Here is an 18,073-nt window from a genome sequence, read left to right on the forward strand (position 1 = left end):
TGTAGCATTCCTAGACAGTCCGTGAATGTTGTGACACCAGTTTCTGGGTAGAGATATATGTTGGATTTTTTATTCGTATCGGTTTTGGTATAATATTTATCTAAGTCTTCCGCTTAAATTTCATCTTTCGTCATTATTTAAACGTTGATTACTTGCTAATTTAATTGGTTAAAAAAAGGGCTAACATGAAAGAGGTTGAATTTTCCGCATTTTGTGGCTTGCCTAGCTTCTATGAGTAGGCGCCATCACGACTCCCGAGAGTGAAAAATCCTGGTCGTGACACTTGGCGACGATAATCAGACGACAAAAAAAATTATTCTAAAGAGAATATTATAATGTGTTTTGGTCAGTTGACCTATATATGATAAAACTAATATAAAAGAAAATATAAAAATTATTGAAAGAATAATCTCCCCATAAACAGTAACAAAATGAAATGAACCCCTGTTATGTGCAAAACGAAGAGCATAAATGTTACAGGAAAAAAAATCTCAAGAAAGGTATTATAATTAAATAAAAATATAATAAGGCTTATGTTTTTTTTTTTTGGATTGTAGGACTATATATATATGAACATACATATGTGAAGCACGTGAAGCAGTGAATTCAATTTGATAATTTGATTTGATTGAGGTTGCTTCCTACTCCATTGTTATACCTTCATCAGGATGTTACTATTTTAATGAAATTGTTTCTTTTTTATTTCTTATGTGCATTCAATTAATGCCTATGATGTGTAAAAGCATTAACTGTATTTGTTGCTAATTGTATATGTCTATGTAGGAGGCATTTGAGATGGAATGCATGCTTGGGACTAAATTGAGTTAGTTAGGTGGTGTGGGTGTTTAAAACATGGCTGTAAGTGTCGCCTTAAGGCTGTTCACTCGCTCGATATGGGGATAAAATTACTGTGGGTGAGAAAGGCGAAACACTGTTCAAAATGAACTGGTGCTATGATCGCAATAAGGGAGCCGCGATCACAACATTAGTGATTTCTGCATTGTAACAAAGGAAGTTGCGATCACAACACATGGCTCACGATCGCAGCAAGGCAAGTCTGCGAGGCAGTAAGCCCATGCTCAAAAATGGCGATCGTGGGCCCAGTTGCTGCAACCACCACTCTATGTGGCTGTTGAGGTATTGAGCTCAGCTTCAAAAAATTACGAATGTGCGCCAAGGACCGGGATCACGGTTTTCTTCCTGTGCTCCCAAATCTTCAGTGCTGCGTTCCCTGCACAAGGCTTGCGATCGCAGCAAAGCTATTCAGATGTGCAACTATAACAGTTTATCACATTTCTCAACTCCCACACCTCAAACTCGGTCCAAGAAGATGAAATCACTCCTCACTTCTTCTCGATTTCAAGGTAAGTCGTATTTAACTTGATTTAAGCTATTACTACTATAATAACACATGATTTAACTCTGAAATCTTAGAATTTTGGTTGGACAATTGTGGCCAAGACATGAATTAGTCTTCTGTTTACATTAGTTTTACAATAAATCTGTACATCAGTATTAACTCCCACGGCTCAAAGCCTACAAAACCTAAAACCTCCTTTGAGCAATGGAGCTAGTTACAAGTTTGAACAGATCTGTAATTCGTTTCCGCATCAACATTTTACATTGATGACTGGGCGAATTTGAAACAAAATGAGGAAAAAAAAGGAGAAAAAACTATCTTCTTAGCTTGCTTGAAGAACTTAAAATTGCCTGCTGTAGATATTTCAGTGTCTTTTGATGATTAAGGAATCCCATAAACCAGAACTCAAAATCATCCTCTGTGACTACTTGTATATACTTCTGTGATGGCTTTTCCATATTTCCACTTTCTTTTGCTTTCTTTGTCTTACTTATTGGGATCAATACCTGCAATTGTTAACCGGCCTATTAGATTATGCTTTACATGGCTAGAAAATTAGAGATGAAAGAAAACCAGAGCAGAGGGGTACCTTGTAACTGATTCTAAGCAACTTTCCAGTTGGAGATAAGAGCTTTATCGATCGATCGCTGCAGAAAGCAATCTTATCAGTAGAGATGAAGAGAAGCCCTGCCATTGGACCAGCTGTCGTCGATAAATAGCATTGAGAAACTTTCAATAGCTTTTCATCATCTCTAACACTAAACTTCTGCTTGAATATTCTCTCCAACCCTCCTACTTGAAGTATTTTTGCCCCGAGGCTCAATTTTCCCTTCACAGTTTCTGTTAGCTTCGGGCTAAGGCTCACTGCACAATTAAAGTTGAAACATTAACTTCATTACAATCAATACTTTCTATCGTATATACATGTAAATAGTGCTTTTTGCATGGTTTTGTACATCATGACTCACTTATCTGTGTTCTTTAGATTTACATTCTTTGCGTTTGGCCATGCTTTACTTCCAACTACTGAAATCATTATATGCAAATTGAAATTTGATTGCCAGTATTTCCAATATTGAAAAACTTGTTTGATGAGTATGTCAAGTGAAAATTGGTTTTAAGACACTAAACATCATTTTTTTTTCCAAGTTCGTTCATGTCCAAACACAACTGAATCAAATACTCTTTTTCATCTTCAATTTCAAACCCTTTTTTTTAATGCTGTATATAAAAAATATAACTATATAAGTGCTTACCATGTTCGCGAATGCCTTGTGCAAGACAGTCCATCCTTTCTCCCAGTTTGGTCATCTTACCAATCACAGATTTTCCTGCATATTCAAGAGTATTTTTATCTTTAAGATTTCTTCATTCAAGGGTCATTAATACTCAGTACTAGTACAAGAGCAAGTTGATTATTCTTCGTCAGGAGACAGCGGAAATACTCACTTTGCTTTAATTTAGATAAAATCTTTGAAGTTGCAGATGGAATATGGTCTTGGCAAGGAGATAGGAATAATAGTTTTTTTGGCTGCTTTTCAAATGAGCATACAGCTGAATTCGTTGGAATATTCACCACATTTCCACTGAGTAAGTTCTTCATTGTGATTCTGATTCTGCAGTAGAATATTGTTGTATTGTGAATTGTGATGGTCAGTGAGAAATATTTTAAGTTTTGGTTGATGGTTTAAGAACATTTCTTGTATCATTATATATAGAGGTTTGGGGATAAGTTTATGAATTTTAACTAACTGTTGCATGAGTCACCTTTGGGCCATCAACAACCATAAAAGATATGCATGTGCTTTTTTAGAATTTTCTTTTGTACCAATAAGAAAAGGTTGTCAGGGAGATGGGGTGTCGGCTGAGATTCAAAAGTTTCAGTGTCTTCCATAATCTTTTTGTAAATTGTAATTTGAAATATTCAAAATCTAAGTGAAGTGTATGTTCAACCTCTCCTTTCTTTTCTGTGTTTTCCCTTTGCTTTGTGTCCATCTCTCTATATATTTATCTATCTCTCTATATATATTTATCTATCTCTCTCACGCACACATAAAGGTGGTGTGTTTGTGGGCACCTCAACTATTCCTTCGGTTGGTACCTGCGACCTCCATCAACACAAGTTCTAAGTAATGCTACTCACCAAAACTAAGGTAGATGAGATGAAATCACCTAGTGTTTTTAGTGTTTGTTGTGAATTAAACCCTAGTCTCTCATGGTTTTAATCTATGTCTTACTTTGCTGCGTAGGTTTTGAAAATGTCTTTCTTTTAGTTGTCTGGGCAATTACAGTAAACTAATCTCATTGCTGACTAATTTTGTTATCAAGATTTGGGGCACATGTGGTGTTTCTAACTTTTGAGTTGGCAGATTTGCTTTGTCATGCAACCTTTGCAAGTTGAGTAAAAGTAAGAGTAACCTATGTATTTTGAAGTCATCTTATCAAAACCTAAAAGACCTTTTGTACCTTTCTATGCATATCGACTCATAAATTCCATTCGTGGGCCACATTTCTCTATAGTCGCATGTAATATTTGTTTTTCTAACCATAATCTTATTTAGTTTCTTCTAAAACTTAAAATTTCACTTGGTATAATCATATGGTACTTCTTTATGGCTATAATCTTTTATATGTAAAAGGATTTAATAAGCATTTAGTTTAAATAAAACTAATAGTTTGACTTCATACAGGGATATTGTCATGGCTCTGAAGTTGAACCGTCTTTGCTGAGAAGCAAGTTGTCCTGGTTGGATTGTTACATTCGGTAAAACTTACCCGCACATGGTATTTACAACAATCCAATGAATACATAACACACGTCTTCACATATGTTGTTATAGTTAAACCGTATCCTTACCTCAAAGTTGCTATTCAAAGATTTCAATCTGTGGGTAGGGCCAACAGATCTTGTGCTTGTCTGGATTATATTAACTTCTCTTTTAAGGCAGCAGTTACCTTATCTTGAGGTGTAAAGGCAGATCTGTAGGCCATTTTATGTTGACCTTACGTTGAACACACCACGCACGCATGACAAATGATTTGAAATTCTTGAGTAACCTAACTTCTTGCTCCATAATTTGACCAACCTTTCCTGTTGGATGACAATACTTTGAAAATTCTTTTTTTGATGACCGATAAATCCGTCGGGGGCTGATCCTTTGGACCAACTGCAACCTTCAAAACTCGGTGGATAATGGGCCCGCCCCTCTACCCTTCTCCACTTAAATACCAGGTTTTGCTTTGCATGGTGTGGGGGCTTGAACCTGTGACCTAAGACACAAATCCACCACCCTTTGAAGATTCTAAAGAAACAAAAAGTATTTAGAGATGAATTTTATGCACAGGAAATAGTTATTAATTCATAATTTTATAGATCTTACAATTATTTATTTTCGACCATGGGGACTTGGGGGATGAGTACCCTGTTCTCTTATGTCAGTACTGGATAGATATATACACATGAACATGTAGATATATGTATAACCAACTAGGGCTGATATATGTATAACCAACTAGGGCTGTGATGGAGTGGTAAGTACTTTGTCATCCTTAATTGGATGTTTCGAGTTCGAGCTCTGGATGTAGAGTCGACTTTATTAGGGAGCACTTCAGCTAGCTACAGTTCTGATCCATTCAACTTATATATATATATATATATATATATATATATATATAACAATGGGTCAAATCTCATACTTTGATTGAATTGGGGTTTGCAGTCTAACGATTACAATTTTATTATGTTGACATTTTACTAAGGATATTACAACAAGCTTGTTTTCTTTGGGAGAGACCACCCCGTCTTTTTCAAACCTTTTCCAGACATCTTGAGTGATCTTTTCACAATTTAAAAGTGGTTCCTTTTCTCTTACCAATTTATTAAATGAGATAAAGCTAGTTTAATGTTTTAAAATTTTGATATAAGATCATTTGAGAATATTAGATTTAAAGCTCATAGATGACAGATGCAACGTATTTTATTCAGTAATATGTTATCGTCTTTTGTTTCCCATTTTTTTATCCTTTCTTATCTCAATGGATAAATAAAACAATCAAGAAATGAACAATATAATTTGGTTTGATTGAGGTTGCTTCCTAACTATTATAACTTCATCAGGATGTTACTATTATAATGAACTTGTTTCTTTTTTATTTCTGTATGTGCATTCAATTAATGCCTATGATGTGTAAAAGTGTTAATTGTATTTGTTCAAAATTGTATCTGTCTATGTAAGAGGCATTTGAGATGTTCGATGCATGCTTGGCCCTATATTGAGTTAGTTGTATGGTGTGGGTGTTTAAAACATGCGTATGAGTTTTGCCTTAAGGCTGTTTGCTGGCTCGCTATAGGGATCAAAACGGACTGTGGGTGAGAAAATGGCAATAATGGTCAAAATAAACTGATGCTATGATCACAATTGCGGAGCCATGATCACAACATTAGTTTTTTTTTTTTTGTTGCATGGTAACAGAGGAAGTTGGGATCACAACACATGACTCACGATCGCAGCCAGGCAAGGTCTGGGAGGTAGTAAGCCCAAGCTCAAAAATCGCGATCCTGAGCCGGTTGCTGCAATCGCCACTCTATGAGCTGGCTGAAATATTGAGCTCAACTTCATAAATTGTGAACACGGCCCCAAGGACCGCAATCACAGCTTTCTTTCTGGGATCTGAAATCTTTAGTGTTGCGATCAGTGCACAAGGCCTGCGATCGCAGCTAAGCTATTCGGATGTGCAACTACAACGATTTATCACTTTTCTCAACTCCCACACCTCAAACTCGGTCCAAGAAGATGAAATCACTCCCCACTTCATCTCGATTTCAAGGTAAGTCTTATTTAGCTTGATTTAAGCTATTCCTACTATAATAAATTAATAACACGTGATTTAACTCTCAATGCTAGAATTTTGGTTGGATAACTGTGGCCAAGACATGAATTAGCCTTCTCTTTACATTAGTTTTACAATAAATCTGTACAGTATTAACTCCCAAGGCTCAAAACCTACAAAACCTAAAACCTCCTTTGAGCAATGGAGCTAGTTACAAGTTTGAACAGATCTGTAAATTCGTTTCTGCATCAACATTTTACATTGATGAATGGGCGAATTTGGAAACAAAATGAAAAAAAAGGAGGAAATAACTATCTTCTTAGCTTGCTTGAAGAGCTTGAAATTGCCTGCTGCTGCAGATATCTCAAAGTCTTTTGATGATTAAGGAATCCCATAAACCAGAACTCAAAATCATCCTCTGTAACTACTTAAATATACTTCTGTGATAGTTTTTCCCTATTTTCGCTCTCTTTTGCTTTCTTTGTCTTACTTATTGGGATCAGTACCTGCAATTGTTAACCAACCTATTAGATTATGCTTTACATGGCTAGAACATTAAAGTTGAAAGAAAACCAGAGGAGGGGTATGTTATGGATGCATTTGTTGGCAGACAATTTACTAGACGCAATTAATAAGATAGATAATGATTGATATTTTCTGAATTATTTTGTCAGCTTTGAATAAAACTTCCCTTAGTGATTTAGAACTCTTGTTATCTCTTTTAGTTAGGACTCTTTTCTGAGTTAGGATTCTTGTTATTTCTTATTTGTTAGGACTCTTGCTTTGTAACCTCTATTTAAGAGAGTTGACGCTTATGAATAAAAGTAGGTTGAATTTCTTCAAGTCACAGAGATTTGGAACTTTTCTCAAACAAGTTCCCAGGTGTGCAATTCCCTGATTGAATTGTAAATCCGGCAATCGTAGGCAAGTCTAGGAACAAGAACAAGGACTTAGACCTTCGTGTTGGGCCTGACTTTCCTGTTAATCGTCTAGCGACTCGATCCAAAATTAGGGACCATAACAATTTGGTATCAGAGCTAATAAAATTGTGTGTGCTGCCTGAATCCACTAAGTTAAGCAACAACTTCATATCAACTACAACTTGCAATTGCATAGTATTTGCATGTTGTTTGCCTGTGATAGCATGCAGTGAGATGGCAGGCTCTTCGTTTTCCGTTGTTATATCCTCAGATTCTCCATCCTCTATTTCCAGCCAAAATAACTTTTTGCATTGATGGCCTGCAACTTAAGGATCATCGCAATTGTAGCACAATCCTTTTGCACGCCGGGCAGCCATCTCGGTGCGAGTCAACCTTTTCACAAAAGGATAAGAAGAAGCAGTAGTCTTAGCAGTTGGGGTCATTGCTGTACCGGCAACTTTAACACTGTCGTTTGAGGTTGAACCATTGCCCCTTTGTGTTGCAGAAGAAATCTGTATTTTCTTCTCAAATGCTCTTGCCAGACTCATTGCTTGCACTAAGTTAGATAGATTATGCATTTCAACATCAAGACGAATTGAATCAACTAACCCTGCTGTAAACATATCAACTTGTTGGTCTATGCGCACAGATGAAGCATGAGCCAACCGGTTTTGGAAGTTTCTCTAATATTCTTCCACAGAACTGGTTTGTTTCAAGTTGATCAACTCTCCTAATGGGTTACTTTTCATTGGTGGGCCAAATCGAAGGGTACAATATTCTTTGAACACACCCAACGTTAAATTGGGTTCCTCCAATTCTAGTTGATAAACCCATAATTGGGCCTCCCCGACCATGTGAAAAGAAGCTAACCCTACTTTTTCTTGGTTGGCAGTATGCTGGTTAGCAAAGAATTTCTCACAACGGTGAAGCCAAATAAGAGGATCTTCAATTCCATCATAAGTAGGAAAATCTAATTTAGTATATCTAGGTACTATACCTCTTCCTCCGATGATGTCATCAATACCAGAATTGATGTTATTTCTTCTCCCTAGATGAAGATCTGAATGTTCACCTGCATTAGTAGTTCGATGGGCAGCAACAACACTATTATCTCCAACTTCAACTCCCTTCATACACGTCGCGGTGCGGATTAAGGCTTCAATCTGTTGCGATAGTTGCTGGAATTTGGCGTCTGTCCTCGCATCTGAAGCTGATACTTTTGCTTCAGCTTCAGCTTGGGCTTCCTCGAAAAGATTTCGCAACTTTGCTTCTACAGATTTTTCGTCCATCGTGACAAGCTCTGATACCAATTTCGCAACTTCATCGCAACATAAGATGAAGACTGTTTATGATAAAGGACATCGTGATGTGGAATTCTCTCCGGGATCGTATGTTTGGTTACGTTTACATCCATATTGCCAAAAACCTCTGGCTAGCCGTGTCTATCATAAACTTGCACCAAAATTTTATGGCCCTTTTGCAGTTTTGAGGCGCATAGGATCTGTAGCTTATCAACTTGATCTACCTGCACGTTGCAAGCTTCATAATGTGTTTCATGTGTCACTTCTTAAGCCATTCAAGGGTGAGATACCTGCAACTCTACCTACTTTTCCACCAATTGAAGAAGGACGCATTGTTCCTACCCCTTGCTCTGTGCTTCGCTCCCGTCTGAATCGTGGTAATTGGGAACTTTTGGTTCAGTGGTGTGGTTTCTCTGTTGAGGATTCCACTTGGGAGAATGTAGATCATTTCAAATCTGCCTTTCCAGACTTCAAGCTTGAGGACAAGCTTTTTCTCTAGGAAGGGAGTAATGTTATGGATGCATTTGTTGGCAGACAATTTACTAGACGCAAGAATTAATAGGATAGATAATGATTGATATTTTCTGAATTATTTTGTCAGCTTTGAATAAAACTTCCCTTAGTGATTTAGAACTCTTGTTATCTCTTTTAGTTAGGACTCTTTTCTAAGTTAGGATTCTTGCTATTTCTTATTTGATAGGACTATTGCTTTGTAACCTCTATTTAAGAGAGTTGACGCTTATGAAAAAAAGTAGGTTGAATTTCTTCAAGTCATAGAGATTTGGAACTTTTCTCAAACAAGTTCCCAGGTGTGCAATTCCCTGATTGAATTGCAAATACGGCAATCATAGGCAAGTCTAGGAACAAGAACAAGGGATTAAACCTTTGTGTTAGGCCTGACTTTCCTGTTAATCGTCCAGTGACTCGATCCAAAATTAGGGACCATAACAAGGTACCTTCTAACAGATTCTAAGCAACTTTCCAGTTGGAGATAAGAGCTTTATTGATTGCTCACTACAGAAAGCAATTTTATCAGTAGAGATGAAGAGAAGGCCTGCCACTGGACCAGCTGTCGTTGATAAATAGCATTGAGAAACCTTCAATTGCTTTTCATCATCTTTAACACTAAACTTCTGCTTGAATATTCTTTCCAGCCCTCCTACTTGAAGAATTTATGCCCCAAGGCTCAATTTTCCCTTCACAGTTTCTGTTAGTTTCGGGCTTGGGCTCACTGCACAATTAAAGGACGTTACAATCAATACTTCATATCAGATATACATGTAAATTGTGCTTCTTGCATGAAATTTATACCTCATGGCTCACTTATGAGTATTCTCTAGATTTACACTAGTGTTCGCAGATAGTGAACTTTTTAGCATTTGAAATACAGGTGAAATATTGAAAAAAATTGTCTGAGTAGCATTTCAAGTAAATAATAGTTTCACTCACAAAACTTGAATATTTTTTCAAGTAGGACTCTTGTCCGCACTCAATTTCAATTTCCAAATACTCTTTTTCAGCTTCAGCTACAAATACTTTTTGTTTCAACTTAAACAAGATATTGTCTTTAGTAATATTTTCAATAAATCTTTTCATGTCTTTTATGAAGACAATAAGTGCTTACCATGCTCACGGATTCCTTGTGCAAGACAGTCCATCCTTTTCCCCAATTCGTTCATCTTACCAATGACAGATTTTCCTGTATATTCAAGATTCTTTTTTTATGATCTCTTCATACAAGGGTCATACTTACAAGATCAAGTTAATTTTCATCAAGAGACGGAGAATACTCACTTTGATTTATTTTAGATAAGTTCTTTGAAGTTGCATATGGAATAATATGGTCTTCATTTGTTCCACTGAGTAAGCGAGCATACTGCTTTTCAAGCGAGCATACTGCTGAACTCATGGGAATACCCATCACAGTTCCACTGAGTAAGTTCTTCTTTGTGATTCTGATTTTGTGCAGGAATATTGTTGTATTGTGATATATTTATGTATTGGTTGATGGTTTAAGAACATTCCTTGTAGCATTATATATAAGGGTTTGAGGAGGAGTTGATGACTTTTAACCGATTGTTGCATGAGTCAGATATGGGTCAGAAGAAACAACCAAAAAAGATCATGTGTGTGCTTTTTAGACTTTTCTTTTGTACCAAGAAGAAAAAGGTTGTCAGGATGATATCTTTTTGTGGATTGAAATTTGAAAATATATTCAAAAATCAAAGTGCAATGCATGTTCAACCTCTCCCTTTATTTTCATTTTTATCCCTTTGCTTGCATCAGTCCATCAATATATATCTTTTTCTCTTGCTCCTAAAGGTATTGAAAATGTCTTCTTTTAGCTGTCTGCTCAATTACAGTACACTAATGTCATTGCTGACTTATTTCTTTATCAAGATTTGTGTGCATATGTGGTGTGTTTAACTTTTGAGTTGGCAGATTTGCTTTATGATGCTACCTACTTTTGTAAGTTGAGCAAAAGTAGGAGAGTTTTGCATATGGAAGTCATCTTGTCGTAACTAGTAAGTAGCTTAATTCACCCTAATGACATACTTCTTTTCCATACAAATCGATTTATCATTTTTATATAGATAAGGATTTATGAGTAAGCATTTGTTAAACTAAAATTAATAGTTTTTACTCCCCAGAGGGATGTTGTTATTACTCTGAACTTGAAATTCCTAGTAGGAGTGACATGTCTTTATTGAGAAGCACATTGTTTCTGTTAGGCTAGCTGTCGTAACTTGAACTGTAATGATTATATCTACCTAATTAATGTCCCCTCCAGTTTCCCTTAATTATAAAGTTGGTCAAAATTCTTTCTTATAATTACAAAACCCTTGAGGTAAACAGGCTTTATAAACAAAATCCTTGAGGTGAACAGGCTAGAAAAAGCCTTCTTGAATACTCAAAAGTATACAAAATTATCTCTTTTAAAAGCTTTTACTGCATAGTAAAATTATCTCAAGTTAGTTTGATTAGTTTTATGTGATTAAAGTTGACAAGATAACAGTTTAGTGGATCACCACCACTTGACTCAAGTCCCCTTTTGAAACATGAGTGAGTCATCCATTTAGAATTGTTGCTTAATAAATCAGGCAAAGGAAAAAAGTAGTCATTCAAATATTTCAATCTGTTATGTAGGGTCAGCAATTCTGGTGATTTGTATAGTGTCTGTTTTTAAGGCAGTTATCTTGCTTTGTGTTTATTTGTTTTAGTTTTTTAATCTCATCATGAGGTGTAAAGGCAGGATAGGCGTTCATGCCGACTCTATATGAAATGCAACATGCACAGACATGTGATTTAAAGGTCTTCAGTAAACTAACTTATTTTTTCCGTAGTTTGACCAACTTTTGTCTTTGGACAACATTACTTTGAAATATCAGTAGAAATAAAAAAAATCAAAATGAGGCACAAAAATAACAATATTTTCTGATGCATTTTTCATATGTTTCTTTCAAAATACTTAGCAAGTTATTAAGAAGTTATTTTTAATACTCCCTCCACTCCATATTATGTGGCATTATTCTAATTAGTCTATTCCAAAAGAATAACACATTTTAGGAAGTAATTTAACGTAGAAACTTTCATTTTATCCTAAATGGCAATACACTTTTATAGTGAAAAAAATCTTATGCTACGTATAGGACAACAAGTTCAAAAGTTCGTTCTTTTCTTAAACATTATGTCGAGTCAAACCTCACCACATAAATGTTGGAATCGAAATAACAAGGCGTCATGCGGAAGCTAATAAAGCAATTCTTAGTGTGATGACCCAAAAGGTCATCACTTGCTTTAAATTAAATTCTGTATATCCGAGGCTTGAAACCTCATTTAGAGTCACCACGATTTGCGTACGCAGTCTGGGCGCGTAGCCGGAAATATTAAATGTGAAAATCTGTGAAAAATGATAAGCTTTGACTGTAAAATGAAAAGACTTCGGTCAACGTTTTAGGTAAACGGACTCAGACCCGTAATTTGACGGTTTCGGAGGGTCCGTAGGAAACTATGGGACTTGGGCATATGCCCGGAATCGAATTCCGAGGTCCCAAGCCCGAGAAATGAATTTTTAAAGGAAATTGTTTTCTGAAATTGTTTAAGGAAAATTGAAATAAAATTTGCTTAGAACATGATGGTATCGGGCCCGTATTTTGGTTTCGGCGCCCGGTACAGGTCTTATATATGATTTAAGACGTTTCTATGGAATTTGGTTAAAAACGGATGTCATATGACATGATTCGGACGTAAATCGCAAAGTTGATGTTTAAAGAAGTTTTGAGAAAATTTCATTGATCTCGAGATTTAATTTGATGTTCATGATGTTATTTTGACGATTTGATTGCACGAATAAGTCCGTAGAATGTTTTTGAGGATTATGTGTATATTTGATTTGGAGTCCCGAGGGCTCGGGTGAGTTTAAGGTAGGTTCTGGGATGCATTAGGCCTAAAAACACAGTTGTTGCAGGTCTTTGAACCCGCCAGTGCGGTCCGCGGTCGGCTTTGTGCGGTACGCGGTGGAGGCATGTGCGGCAGCAGTCCATTTCGTGCGGTCCACATAGGGCACTGGACCGCAGTACCCTCAGGACTTCCTGAGCGGCCGCAGTCCATTTTGTGCGGTCCGCACAGGGGGTCTGAGAGGGGTATAAATAGATGGGATTTTCAGTCATTTTTCAAAACCCCAAAAACATAAGAGGCAATTTTTCAAACAACCTTTCTTCTCCAAATCAATTATAAGTCATTTTTAACTAGTTTTCTTCAATCATTAACATCTTTTAATATGATTTCAACTTCAAATCAATGATTTTCATAGGGAAAATTGGATGTTTTGGGTAGAACCTAGATTTTTCAAAAATTGGGGATTTGGACCTCGATTTGAGGTCCGATTTTAAAACAAATTATATATTTGAGTTCTTGGGGGAATATATATTCGGGTTTTGGTTCGAAACTCGGATTTTGACCACGTGGGTCTGGGGACGATTTTGACTTTTTGGGTAAAACTTTGGAAAACTCATTTTCATGCATTCAAATTGATTTATTTAGCGTTTACTGATGTAATTAAGTAACTTGTGGCTAGATACGAGCGAATTGGCGGAGGACTCAAGGGGTAAAGCTGTAATTGAAACTTGAGTTGTGTTCGAGGCATCGATGTAAGTGTTCGGTCTAACCTTAGCTTGAGGGATTAAGAGTTGAGTCCTATTTGTTAATTGCTTCTTGTTGAGTACGACGTATAGGCATGGTGACGGGTATCTATACGTTGGAGTCGAGCATGACCGTGAGTCTTAAATTGATAGTTGTTGTGTTATTAAATGTTACTACGGATGCTTTAATTGATGATTCTCGATATTGAGCAAAGATTTAGATCCTCGTGAATTTTATTTATGATTGAGTATTAGTATTAATTGAGCTGAGTAGAAGTTGAGTTAGGTTGGTTATTGCTGATTCTCCCTTGCCGGGATGATTGTTTCGATATTATTGCTCCCTTGCTGGGAAGTTATTATATTGCTTTTGTTCCCTTGCGGGATTCCTTGTGATTTTGTGCTGGCTTGTAAATGGGAGCGGGTGGTATGCCTACCATAAGATATGATGAAATGGTAGCGGGTGGTACGCCTACCACAAGATAAGATGAAATGGGAGCGGGTGGTACGCCTACCACGAGGTTTGATGAAATGGGAGTGGGTGGTACGCCTACCAAGAGATTTAATGATATGGAACGAGTGGTACGCCTACCACAAGATATGAGAAATGGGATCAGGTTGCACGCCTGCAAAAAGATGTAAACTGAAAGTGTAATTTGCCTTTATTTTCCTTATCCTTATTAGAAGTTAAATTTTTGTTTCCTTATAATTTTATTGAGATTCTGTCTTATCTGTTATTCCCCGAAGCATGTTTCGCCTACCCAATTTTAATTGTTTGTTTTCGTCTATCTTTTCGCTGTATATATATACATAACTGCACAGGTTTATCTGGAGACTGGTCCTAGCCTTGTCACTACCTTGCCGGGTTAGGCCAGATACTTACCAGCACATGGGGTCGGTTGTGCTGATGCTACATTCTGCACTTATGTGCAGATACAGTAGCAACGCTTGGTCAGCAGTGGTAGGGGAGCCAGCCTTTAGTTCACCGAGGTAGCCCTGCAGGCGTCCGCAGGCCCAGCGTCTCTTCTATCCATTTAGATGTTCTGTTTTTCTTTTGTATTCGAGACATACTATATTTCCTTTTTCAAACACTTGTATGTAGCATTCCTAGACAGTCCGTGAATGTTATGACACCAATTTCTGGGTAGAGATATATGTTGGATTTTTTATTCGTATCGGTTTTGGTATAATATTTATCTAAGTCTTCCGTTTAAATTTCATATTTCGTCATTATTTAAACGTTGATTACCTACTAATTTAATTGGTTAAAAAGGGCTAAAATGAAAGAGGTTGAATTTTCCGCATTTTGTGGCTTGCCTAGCTTCTATGAGTAGGCGTCATCACGACTCCCGAGGGTGGAAATTCGGGTCGTGACAAGTTGGTACCAGAGCTCTAGGTTACATAGGTCTCAAAATTCATGGACAAGCTCAGTAAAGTCTGAGGGATCGATACGGAGATGCTGTATTTATCCCATAGGCTACAGAGTTGGGAAAACTTCACATTTGTTCTTTCCTGTCGTGCGGTTTTGTTTCTCAATGATAATTGAACTTCTACTCTGTTCTTTTGCAGATGACGAGAACACGCGCTTCCTCATCTACCGCTCAACAGCCCGAACCCCCAACAGCTGCTTCCACGAGGGGCAAAGGGCGAGGTCGATGCCGTGCTAGAGGCCGAGGTAGGGGCAGAGCTCAGCCTCGAGCAACAGCACCAGTGACAGAGCTTCAGGTTGATTTTGATGAGGAGGTTCCGGCCCCAGCAATTCCAGTGGGCCCAGCTCAGGTCCCAGAGGGGTTTATTGCTACCCTAGTTCTTCAGAATGCTCTGGTCCGATTAGTGGGTCTCATGGAGAGTGTCACCCGAGCAGGCTTGCTTCCTGTGGTACCAGCCGTCTCTTAGGCTGAAGGAGGGGCCCAGACTCCTGCTACCCGCACTCCGGAGCAGGTAGCTCCCTAGATTCAGACTCCAACGGTTTAGCCAGTTGGAGCAGTTCAGCCGGGTGTGGTAGCTCAGACCGGCGATGAAGCAGCTATGTCTGTCAATGCTTTGTGGAGGTTGGACAGGTTCACCAAGCTCTTCACCTTTACTTCCAACGGTACATCTACTGAGGATCCCCGGGATTATCTAGACAGCTGCCACAAGGTCCTTAGGAACATGGGTATTGTTGAGACCAATGGGGTCGATTCTGCTACGTTTCGCTTGTGTGGATCCGCCAAGACTTGGTGGAGGGATTATTGGTTAGCTAGACCAGCTAGATCGCCAGCCTTGACTTGGGAGCAGTTCACACAACTATTTCTGGAGAATTTTCTCCCCATTACTCAGAGAGAGGCCTATCGGAGGCAGTTTGAGCGGCTCCAGCAGGGTTCCATGACTGTTACCCAGTATGATACCAGGTTCATCGACTTAGCTCGCCATGCTCTTGTCATACTACCTACCGAGAGAGAGAGATGGTGAGGAGTTTTATTGATGATCTTATTCAGCCGATTCGTCTTCAGATGGCTAGGGAGACTGGGAGTGAGATATCTTTCCAGGAGGCGGCCAATGTGGCCAGGAGAGTGAAGATGGTCCTTTCACAGGGAGGTGGTCATGGGTCAGATAAGAGGTCCCGTTATTCAGGCAGATTCAGTGGTACCTCGTTTGGAGGTAGACATTCATATGGTAGAGTCCATCCCCGTAGGCCTTTCCAGTCAGCACTCCAGGTTTCTCACGGTGCATCAGGTAGTCGTGGTCCTCAAATGTAGTATTCTGATCAGCAATCCTACAATGCGCCACCAACACCTATCAGTGCACCACCGCTTCAGAGTTTCCAGGGTCATCAGCCCCAGCAGCCGAGGGCTTGTTTTACTTGTGGCGACACGATGCACATTGCTAGGTATTGCCCTCGAGCTTCGAGAATTTCTCTGCATCAAGGTTCCCGTGCTATGGTTCAGGCACCAGGTGTCCCACAGGCCGCCCAACCAGCTAGAGGTGGGGGTAGAGGTGCTAGAGGTGGAGGCCAGCCAGCTGCAGGCCGTCCCAGAGATGTAGTTCAGGTTGTTGGGGCCCAGTGAAATGGGCTGGTTGGCTAGCCTTGTCTTCACGAGAGGTGCCATCACGACCGGATCGGGGTTCGGGTCGTGACAAGTCTAGTACAAGTTTAACAGCCTAATACATCATTAGTCTAGGAAATACAGATAAAATGAAAGGATAGAAAGGAGATATTCAGGTTGTGGACACCGTGCAGCTACCTCAATGCTCCCGAATATGAACTAATCGACTAAAAACCCTCACTCAGCCTCTGGAACACCTGAATCTGTATGGGTTATGGAGGGGTATTATCATCTGAATTTTCCGCATATTTAACTTGTTGTCTTAAACTCTTGTTATGGTAATTTAGCAATTTAACTATGTTAGCTGATAATGATTTTTATTAGAAAATGGATTGGGGTTAGTTGGTCAAGCTTTCCTCGCAATGTGTTGGGCGCCATCACGACCAGGGTTGGGGTCGTGACAGGCCAACAATATAAATAATATGAAGTTCCAATTTTAAATCATAATGTATGTAGATAACAATAAGCTCAAAACAAGAAATTTAATTGGATATTCCTTCCATCATATTTGAGAATTCAAGGCACTTTCTTCATTTAACAACGGGTGGCCTTTCAAGCAGCAAATTATACAAACTATAAAGAGTTCCAGTTCTATTATAACACACAAATACTACCGAGGACTTTCAGCCAAATCCAACACAAATATAAATTGTGCACTGTCGAGGGTCGAAAGGCGCAAACCATAGATGCATCTATTCACCCCGCTCATGAATCATATATGCGACGCGGTCAAAACATAACCCCGCTCGCGGATCATATGTGTGATGCGGTCAAACATAATTTTATCATTTAAATCATAACCCTTTCTTGATTCTTAAAAAAAATGAAGACAACTCAACTCGAAGCCTTTAAATCCTTAAAAATCCTCAACTTAATTCCTTTGGTTACAATTAGCACATATAATCAAATAATGGTGTCCACAAAGCATGGTATAAACCTAAAACTAACCGTACATAACACTAATAGTAGCTACGTACGGACTCCCGTCACTGCGTGCGTATGTAGCCCCCACAAATAATCACATATCAATTAAGTTCACCTATAGGGAAAATTTTCCTCTTACAAGGTTAGAAAAGAGACTTACCTTGCTTCAAAGCCTACTTCCAATCTCAAGAATGCGCTCAAACCCTCAAATCGGAGACGAACAATCCAAAACTATTCGAATAGCATAAAAACCAATCATTATAGGTTCAAAAGTTCATATTCTAACTATTAAAGTAATTACTTACCCCAAAGGCAAGATTCCTAAAATTCACCCCCAGGCCCACGTGCCCGAACTCCGAAAAACATTTCGAAGGAAGTTGTTACCCATAACCTAAGGAACATGAATATATGATTATCACTAAGTTTCATGGCCAATTTCGTGGTAAAAATCTCATTCATATCAAACCCTAGGTTTTTCATCTAACCCATGATTTCTACCAATTTTCATGTTGGA

General features: G+C 38.3%; 1 protein-coding gene, 1 long non-coding RNA gene and 1 pseudogene across 3 annotated transcripts; 1 reads left to right on the top strand and 2 right to left on the bottom strand.

The window, feature by feature from the left end:
* Positions 1-658: 658 nt before the first annotated feature.
* Positions 659-14,615, top strand: LOC142170795 (uncharacterized). 2 transcript variants are annotated; one of them, XR_012700362.1, is made up of 5 exons: positions 668-1,364; positions 2,846-2,950; positions 4,051-4,144; positions 5,833-13,561; positions 14,483-14,615. It is a non-coding gene; the product is annotated as an uncharacterized LOC142170795 (long non-coding RNA). The 2 variants fall into 2 exon arrangements; XR_012700361.1 differs by lacking the exon at positions 14,483-14,615 and having other exon boundaries at positions 659-1,364; positions 5,833-10,648.
* On the bottom strand, positions 1,437-3,056 carry LOC142170794 (putative GEM-like protein 8). The gene is made up of 4 exons (XM_075233470.1): positions 2,810-3,056; positions 2,617-2,691; positions 1,950-2,224; positions 1,437-1,866 (listed from the first exon to the last, which is right to left on the bottom strand). The coding sequence occupies exons 1-4, from the start codon at positions 2,961-2,963 to the stop codon at positions 1,675-1,677; spliced, it is 696 nt and encodes a 231-aa protein (XP_075089571.1). The 5' UTR covers positions 2,964-3,056; the 3' UTR covers positions 1,437-1,674.
* LOC107828715 (putative GEM-like protein 8) lies at positions 6,269-10,337 on the bottom strand (annotated as a pseudogene).
* Positions 14,616-18,073: the final 3,458 nt, after the last annotated feature.

Source organism: Nicotiana tabacum, chromosome 16 (assembly GCF_000715075.1).
Source record: "Nicotiana tabacum cultivar K326 chromosome 16, ASM71507v2, whole genome shotgun sequence".
NCBI lineage: Eukaryota > Viridiplantae > Streptophyta > Magnoliopsida > Solanales > Solanaceae > Nicotiana > Nicotiana tabacum.